This window comes from Myripristis murdjan, chromosome 7 (assembly GCF_902150065.1).
Source record: "Myripristis murdjan chromosome 7, fMyrMur1.1, whole genome shotgun sequence".
Taxonomy (NCBI): domain Eukaryota; kingdom Metazoa; phylum Chordata; class Actinopteri; order Holocentriformes; family Holocentridae; genus Myripristis; species Myripristis murdjan.
Window position 1 is genome coordinate 1,851,164 of NC_043986.1, and position 8,910 is coordinate 1,860,073.

The 8,910-nt window shown below is 41.3% G+C and overlaps 1 protein-coding gene across 1 annotated transcript; it reads left to right on the forward strand.

The window, feature by feature from the left end:
• Window positions 1-2,685: 2,685 nt before the first annotated feature.
• On the forward strand, window positions 2,686-8,542 carry LOC115362116 (interferon-induced protein 44-like; the record flags this gene model as incomplete). Its single annotated transcript, XM_030055910.1, has 7 exons — window positions 2,686-2,704; window positions 2,832-2,865; window positions 4,429-4,627; window positions 5,330-5,482; window positions 5,593-5,764; window positions 6,239-6,339; window positions 8,278-8,542. Coding segments are annotated over 7 exons (846 nt in total), but the record flags the coding sequence as incomplete, so codon positions are not given.
• Between the last annotated feature and the right edge of the window lie 368 nt (window positions 8,543-8,910).

Consider the following 8,910-nt stretch of genomic DNA (forward strand, 5'->3'; position numbering starts at 1 on the left):
CAGGTACTGTCCGTGGTGCTGAATCCGCCTCAGCAGGTACTGTCCGTGGTGCTGAATCTGCTGAGGCATTTCATTCTCTTTATTATAGAAATTAAAGCTCCATAAAATTCACGGAGGATCTTGTTCAGCTCTTCTTTACTCACAGGTGAGAAATCAGCTGTTTGCCCGGTGTTTGTCAGGTAGTCTTGTAGACATTTGACGGCCCAAGACGTTGACCGGGCCTTACCGGCTTCATTTCCTGACCTCTCCAGCTGATCCAGCTCTTCACTCGTCACTCTCGTGTATCTCTCCTTTTTCTCTTCTGTCTTGTCTTCCTCGTTCAGCCATTTATCCAAACTTAGGTTGCCAAATAAATCAAAATTGACAAATCGGTTCATTATGCAGGCTAACAAAGTTGACAGTGGCTTTTGATGCAGGTTTCAGTGAAGTGTTTCGTGTTGCCATGGAAACCACACAGAATCGGGCAATAAGATATAGGCAGAGTAATATTTTCAGTGATGAGGTTTTTTTCATTTGAACACGGCTAGTCGTGCCGTCATGCTCATTTGAGCCCATTCTAAATGTCTGATTGACCAATCAGATTGCTCGGTTGGATCTACGTGTTGTATAATAGATATTGCGCTATGCAATCTCAGTTCTGCTGCGTTACTTGACCCTTGTCCATGCCAAGGACCCCACCTCATGTTACTGTCTGTCTGTCTGTCTGTCTGTCTATCTATCTATCTATCTGTCTGTCTCTGTCTCTCTGTCTGTCTGTACAGACAGACAGACAGGTTCCAGCTAAAAGTCCGGCAGCAGAGTTTCTGAGTTACCTGAAGTTTGTCAATGGACTGTTTCAGAAAGCAGAGCATTACAGTAGTCTAGTTTGTCTGAGATACATGCAGGAACTAGTTTTCTTGGGACAGCAACAGCCATACCTCAGCACTACTTCAATAAAAGAAAGAAAGCTGCTTTGGTCAGCTTCTTTATGTGGGATTTAAAATTCAAGTCTGAAGGCTCGTGACCTCTGATCTCACCTGTGGGGCTGAGCTGCAAGTTTGAAGATGCAGAGCCAAAGGAAAGAGCTGTCGGACGGCGAGGTAAAGCCGTGAAAATATTTTAAATATAGCATACAGGTGAAACTGATATTGATTTTTTTAATGTGTGGCTTTTTTGTTTTTAAAGTGGCTAAAATATTTTTTACTTCTGCCCACATCCACAGCAGCACATTCCCAGACTTCCAGTCCACATTCTCCAAACTGAGCCGAACGCCATTTGCTGCTGGTATTTTAATAAACCGACTATGGACAAGTACCACATACAACCCCACTTCAACAAATCTAAATGAACTTTTTTAAGTAATATGGCCGCTGCAGCATGAATACGTTTTAAGAGTGTGAACATTCTGAAACCGAATATTCTAACTATGGTTATTATAATAATATTTTTAAATTTTTTGTTTAATATGTGTACGTCTGCATCTGTAAAGACTTAGGTGTTTGAATTTCTTTGTGTTAATGTGTTAAAAGTTTGTGTTTTTCACCAAATATCCCTTTCCCCTCCTTTGTTTAAACTCACCTTTAGTTTTACTCTCAGAGTGTGAGTCATTTCATTTTGCAGTGAAATAGAGTGAAACTAAAAGAGAGATGATCACGGAATGTTACCATACAAGAAACTGGGGGAATATCTTTTAAATCACGAGGCTTATCACTGCAGTTTGAGAGGGCAGATAAAAACATGATCAAAACTTTGTTTCCACCACACACTGCACTCTCTCCCGGCTCAACAGCAGCACAGGTTGGTTTTTTCTCAGTTTGTTCTCCTCAGGTTTTGTAGTAAAACACAGACAGACGTATTGTTGTTTCTATTGTTAGAATTCAGTGTTTTGTCTTCATATTAATGCAGTGATTAATACCTTCAGTCACTGAGGAAATGGGGTCATTTCAAACATGAAGAGACACCTGGACACAGCAGATCATTTCTTTAAGCTGCTTCTTTGATTTTCATTTTCAGTGTCAGTGGTGATTTGAAAACTGGTATGGATTTCATACTTAGAGGTAAGAGAAACTTTTTTTTTTATCAGACTTTAATTCATTTGAATCAGTGACTTTTATTAACTTGGCTTTAAGTGTTTATTTGAATTTCTAAATATTTTTACTCCTATTTCTCACAGTAGGAAACCAAAACTATAGATACTTTTATTTTATTTATAAATTGTTATTATAATGTTGGATTTAACTAAAGAAACATTTTCATGTTATAATATATATATTCACTTTCTCCAGTGATAATGCACAAAGCCATGATCCTCTCAACTCATTTTGAGGTTAATACAACGTAATACCACTTGAAATATTCAGCTTTTTCAATCAAGTTATTAAGTCTCAGAGTTATGTTTACAGTTTGATTTTAGGCAATGAATAAATTGTTCCTTAAGCTGTGATATCTAAGTTTTACATGTGTTATTTTCTAGCAATCGTATGTTGTTGTGCTAAACCTTCAACCCCCTCACCAACCCCCTCACCATCCCAACCACGAACCCCCAGAGGTGCAGCTTGTGAACAGGCAAGGCAGACAACTGCTTGGGGCCCTGAGCCAATAGGGGCTGTTTTTACTGGAATACACTGGTTGGAAGTGCAACCTGGGAATTTTTGCTTAGGGCCCCAACAGACTCTAGAATTGCCTCTGCGAACCCCACCACAAACCCTATCACCACCATCTCCTAGTAAGACACAATATTTTAAAATTCAATGTTGATTAACTGATCACTCAGAGAGAATGACAAGTGCCTGCATGGTGTCTCTGTGAAACACTGCTGACGTCTTAACCAACATGTGCAATTTGTTTCTCAGCTTTTAGTGAGCCATGGAGGGAAATACGATGGAGGTAAGTACAGAACTGCTGTCTGTGTGGTGCCATGGGCGCTCTTAGGGCTCTAGTTTCGCAGACCAGGCGAGGCGGGGGCGTAGCGCAGATGCGCTTCGCCAACTGGGTGTGGCCAGGCGGATTTTCCAAGTTTGGCACGCCGTTCTCGGTGGCGCAAGTACTCCGCCGTCCCTCCTACCGGCGCAAGGGAGGAGAGAAGGCGTGGAGTGGATTTGACACAGCCGATTCACATGTAACCAATCAAATGAGCCCCTGTCCTCGCCTTTAAAATGCGCTGCGTGAAGGCGTAATGAAAGTTTACACAGCTGACAAGGAGGTCTACTGCCGCAGGCGGAGCGGAGCTCAGGAGACAGGCGCAGAGCGGAGACCGGCGAGCAGTGCGCACACGTCACCAAAACCTCACAGGCAGGCTTCCGGGATGTCAGGCACATGAACGATGCAATAAATACCGAAAAAAAACACTATTCAATGCTACGATCACAATCAGCACATACATATATCTCCATATCAACTGTCCCGTCACAGCTGATGTCAGATCAAAGGAGATTGGCACCGTTTATGCTGATTGTGAGGTTTTGGTGATGTGCGCCAGGCAGCCAAACTTCCACTGCGCCAGCTCCGCTCCGCCTTGCGCGGAAAGTAGACGTGGTTTCAGACGGCGAGCTTTTGGCGCACCTCGGCGAAGCCTTTTGGCACGAAACTGTCACTGCGCCAAGCCGAATCTGTCGGCACCTCCCCCCGCTGCGCCACCACTCCCATCTCCGCGCAAGTCCGTCTGCGAAACTTGGACACTGTCCGCCTCTCCCGTTTCGCCGGTCGAAACTAGCTCTGCGCGGGGTTCGCCTCACTGCGCCACCTCGCGCTGCGCCGGGAAACTAGAGCCCTTAATGTTGTTTCCTCTTCAAAAAGGTTCCGGATTGTTTGTTCGTCTGTCCGCATGTATGTCCCATTCTCATGAACACGGTATCTCAGGAATGCCTTGTGGGAATATCTTCATGAACTGATTAAGATTCACTCAAATGTTAAATAGGATGAAATGATGTCATGACATTTTATATCCAAAAGAGCGAATGTCACCTTCACTGTGACATCACAGTGGTCTGTAAAAACACTATTCAACACCATGACTCAGGTGGCTTAAATAAACTGTAAATAAACATAAAAAAACACACTGTAACATAATGACTCATTTTTAACCTAATTATTTTATACTGACATGATGGTCAATATTTACCCCTGGCCTGCAGCGATACTCGCTCTTACTCCATCAGGTCCCTTCAGGCCCCTGAAAATGACACCCTTCTGCTTATTAAAGTAACATCAGCGACTGTCTGACCAGTTTGGATCAGACAAGAGTATCAGCCAACCCAGCAGAAGACTGCAGTCCTCTGTCCTCCTCTGTAAAAATAGCCTCTAAGTGAAGACAGCATGTTTAACACTGGAAATCATTCACTGGAATCATACATGTCAATATAAAAACTTCCATTTTGCCAAAAAAATTATTCTTCAAAGTCAAATCTAATCTAAGCTGATATGATCTGAAGTCTTTTCTTTGTTAAACAGAGACAAAGACACAGAGCTGCAGTACGTGAGGAATTACAAACCCAAAAGACATGATGTCAAGCATCTGAGAATGCTGGTTCATGGTCCAGTTGGAGCTGGAAAATCCAGTTTCATCAACTCTGTCGACAGTGTCCTACGAGGAAGAATCGCAGGCAGAGCTTTGGCTGCGGCACAAGTCACTACAAGTTTCACCAAGCAGGTATGAATGCCTTTTATTTTACAAATAAAGATAGCTACCAAGTATGGCTACAGTGCATCACCCAACTGCAGCAGAACCTTGACCGAGAACCTTTATCCAAACCCTGAAGGGTTTGGATAAACCCCTCAGGACTAAAGATGTTTTCAATAGCTGAACCTTCAGATAATTGAAATATGCAAAAAATACACCAGACCATTTGGAGGAAAAACATCTAATTCATGAAATAGATTATCAACGTGTTTGCAAAAACTTTTGTGTTAGAAATAAAATTTAAAACAGAGGACAAACATTTAGGGCTAATACTAAGATTACAGTTGTTTATGAGCTCTGTGTGACGATAAGACACACACACACACACACACACACACACACACACACACACACAGACAACAAAATAGCCAATGAATACCTGAACGATTTGCTGGAGGACAAAACTGTAACAATACAACACACAGATCAGCAGGATGCTGTGCTGAAGGCTACAGCAGAGTAGGGCACAGCTTGGAGTGGGAAGGAGAAAAAAAAAATGGAAATGGTCATTGCGGTTGACCAGTCACTCTGTGACACGGGTGTTAGATAATCAAGGACGTACTGTAGTTGCAGTATTACAGCAGGGGACATTTTGAAAATTAAAAATAAGTCTAAGCCCACCACACCATAGAATTATCATAACAGCAGCACTGTCATCTCTGTGCTTTATAGTACAAAACCTACAAAATCCCAAAAGGACAGCCTGGAGAATTTTACCCTTTTGTCCTCAATGACACTATGGGTCTTGAGATGAAGGAGGACAGAGGAGTCCATCCAGAGGACATCAAACTGGCCATGGAGGGACATGTGAAAGATGGTTACACGGTAAAATTAACACATTGCAGCTTTGGGATGAAAGCTTCTTTGCTGACAAAAATATTTAATGAAAATTCTGTTTAAATCGTTACTTAAATGGATTTTGCATTGTGTTTTAGTTCAATCCTGCATCTAAGCTGTCATCTGACAGTCTGTATTACAACGCAGAACCAACTAAGAATGACAAAGTTCATGTTCTGGTGTGTGTTGTGCCTGCTGACAAAGTGGCTCTAATGACTAAAGATGATGTGAGGAAGATGACGGACATCAGAAGGGCGGCCAGTGAGCTGGGTAAGAGCAAACATCAGGATGTTCATTAGTTTGTGTGTAAAGCTGTGGTGCCACATTGAGATTAGTCAACATTACCTTGAAAACTGTATGTTAGATCAGCTTAGAAAATCAACTGACATTCTGTCCTCATATGGTGATTTATTAGGCTACAGTGCAGCATTGCCGATATGTCCAACTTCATAAAAAACATACAAATGCTGTTGGTTGAAAATAACATAATGCGGCTGAAAATTGTTTGCCCTCACCGCTCTGTGTCCAGTCACCCAGTGTGCAATATGTAACGTTACCCTCATCAACATCATCAGTCATTTTCATACTAAATAAACATAACAATGAGCCCCACACATAAACATTTCAACATAATAATCAGGCATAATTTATAGCAAAAATAATAAGCAAATAAGCCAAATCTGTAAAATGGCTTCAACACTGTATTCTTAAAGGACTGAACAGTTTCCTGTTGTGTATCTGCAGGAATTCCCCAGCTGGCCGTCATCACCAAAATTGATTTAGCCTGCCCAGAGATCCACAAAGATCTGAAGAATGTCTATAAGAGCAAGTACCTGAAGGACAAAGTGAGTTTCTACTAATAATTTTACGATAGATGGTATAGAGATTTAAAATAATAATAATAATAATAATAATAATAATAATAATAAAATAAGGGAACACTTCAGATCACTTCACTTCACATCACACCTCAGATCTTGATGAACAAATTATTCAAGTTAAAAAGTCGTTCCTTATGTACACTGTATAATTTGTTGAGAACAAAATGATGTAACAACAGTCAATGGAAACCAAAATTATCAGGTGATCGAGGGCTGGATTCAAAATCACACCAAGAATCAAAGTGAAAAAAGGAAATCACAGGCTGATTCAACTTGCATGAATTTCATCACAGCAGCACATAATGTGACTCAGCAAAGTGAAGAATAAACCTCCTCAGACCATCACTGACCCACCGTCAAACTGGTCATGCTGGATGATGTTACAGGCAGCATAACGTTCACCACAGCGTCTCCAGACTCGTTCACACCTGTCACATGTGCTCAGTGTGAACCTGCTCTCATCTGTGAAGAGAACGGGGCTCCAGTGGTGGACCTGCCAATTCTGGTAATTCTGGTTCCAGTCGAGCTGCACAGAGCTGGGCTGTGAGTACAGGTCCCACTAGAGGACATTGGGCCCTCATGCCACCCTCATGGAGGCTGTTTCTGACAGTTTGGTCAGAAACATGCTCACCAGTAGCCCTGGTCATTTTGCAGGGCTCTGGCAGTGCTCCTCCTGTTCCTCCTCTCACAGAGGAGCAGATACTGGTCCTGTTGCTGGGCTGATGGCCTCCTACGGCCCCGTCCAGCTCTCCTCATGTAGTAGCCAGTCTCCTGGTATCTCCTTCATGCTCTTGAGACTGTGCAAACCTTCTTGCAACCGCAGCTGGGGCTGTGCCATCCCAGAGGAGCTGGACTACCTGTGCAACCTGACTGGGCTGCAGGTCACCTGACTGGGCTGCAGGTGCCGCCTGATACTACAAGTAGTGATGAGGACACAAGCAGCAGAACACAAAACTTTAGAAGAATCAGTCAGGAAGGACAAGGAGAGAGCAAAAGTCTGTGGCCACCACATGTAAAACCATTTCCTTTGTGGGGTTGTCCTGCTGTTGCTTCTCCATTGCACCTGTTGTCACTTTAATCTCTTGAATGATGTCTGCAGCACTTCAGCAGTACAATCCACACCTTGTATGGGCCAGTCATTCAAAAAGGCCCATTTTATAAATACTTAGGTATTTTGATGACTGATGATAAATTCACCTTTTAACCAGATATTGAAGCATCACTAAAAAAATGAGAACCAAGCTTTCTGAAGTTGTTTTATGCAGAAAAAAAGTTGTGTTTCTCTCTGTCTTGTAGATGAAAGTTGTGGAAGCGATCTTTCTGTCGGTGCTAGATAACAGTGATGTGATTGGAAAGTGTGAAGTGTGTTGGCCCTCTATTCACATTAGAAGAGACCAGCATTTATTTGTATTCATTTATGAAGGGCTTCTCCAAATATTGCCCTTATATTTGCCAGCGCTGATTGGCTGGACAGCTGGAGGCTGATTGGTGCGGCAGACTCCCAGAATTAACACAAATCTGGGAAAGACCGCTTTTAGAAAACTCTTAAACTTAGACGGTATAACTTTTTTGACTAATTTTAAATAACTTATTGTATTACATTTTGTTATTTTCTTATTTTTTGTCTTTAGGGCTGGTACCATGATCTTTTTTTATTATTTATTCTTTTATTATTGTAATTATCAAAGAGAATAGAATAGAAGATGCTTTATTCATCCCATAGGAAATTCAGGTTATCACAATATCTAAGACTTCAGTTTTTGTATGCAATGTCCTCAGGTGTCCCTCAAAAACAGGATCTTGATCTCAATGGGACTAAATAAAGATTATTATCACTACTATTATTATCTGAGCAAAAACAAATTTTGAAGTCAGCTGTTCCTTTTGTTACTTTCAACTTAGATGCAGAAATTCAGTGATTTTGCTGGAATTCCAATGAACTGCATCTTTCCTGTGAAAAACTACAGTGAAGAAAGCGACATGAAAGATGAAGTTGATTCTCTGATTCTGAGCGTCCTGAGACGGATCATCGACTTTGGAGAAGACTTCATCAGCGACATGGAAACCTAAGTCACTTTCATTTGGCTTTCAGAGATGTTCATGTCATTATAGAAACAACATAATCCTGCTGACATGAATGAATGGATTTCCTAACAAAATGAACTCAAAAATATTTTTTATAACAAGATTCTACATGTTGAAGTTACAATCATTTTAGCTCATCTGCATTTCTATTGACTGTAGTGACTGTAGTGCCTTCGTCATGTGTTTCATGAGATTCTTTTTGTGAAAATATGTAAAAACTTTGGCAATAGCAGGTAAACTGATTAGAGTTACCAGCCACAAATATATAGCAATCATAAAATTGCTTTACATATTATTTACAGGCTGTGCTTTTGAGCTTCATGTTTTAGTCAGGATGTCAGTGTTTCTCTTCTACCAAGAACACTGATCTCTTTTTCTTTCTTTTCTCTTTGGTTTCATGTTTTCTTTTTTCAGGCTTAACACTGGAAATGTGACACCATACATCTGTAA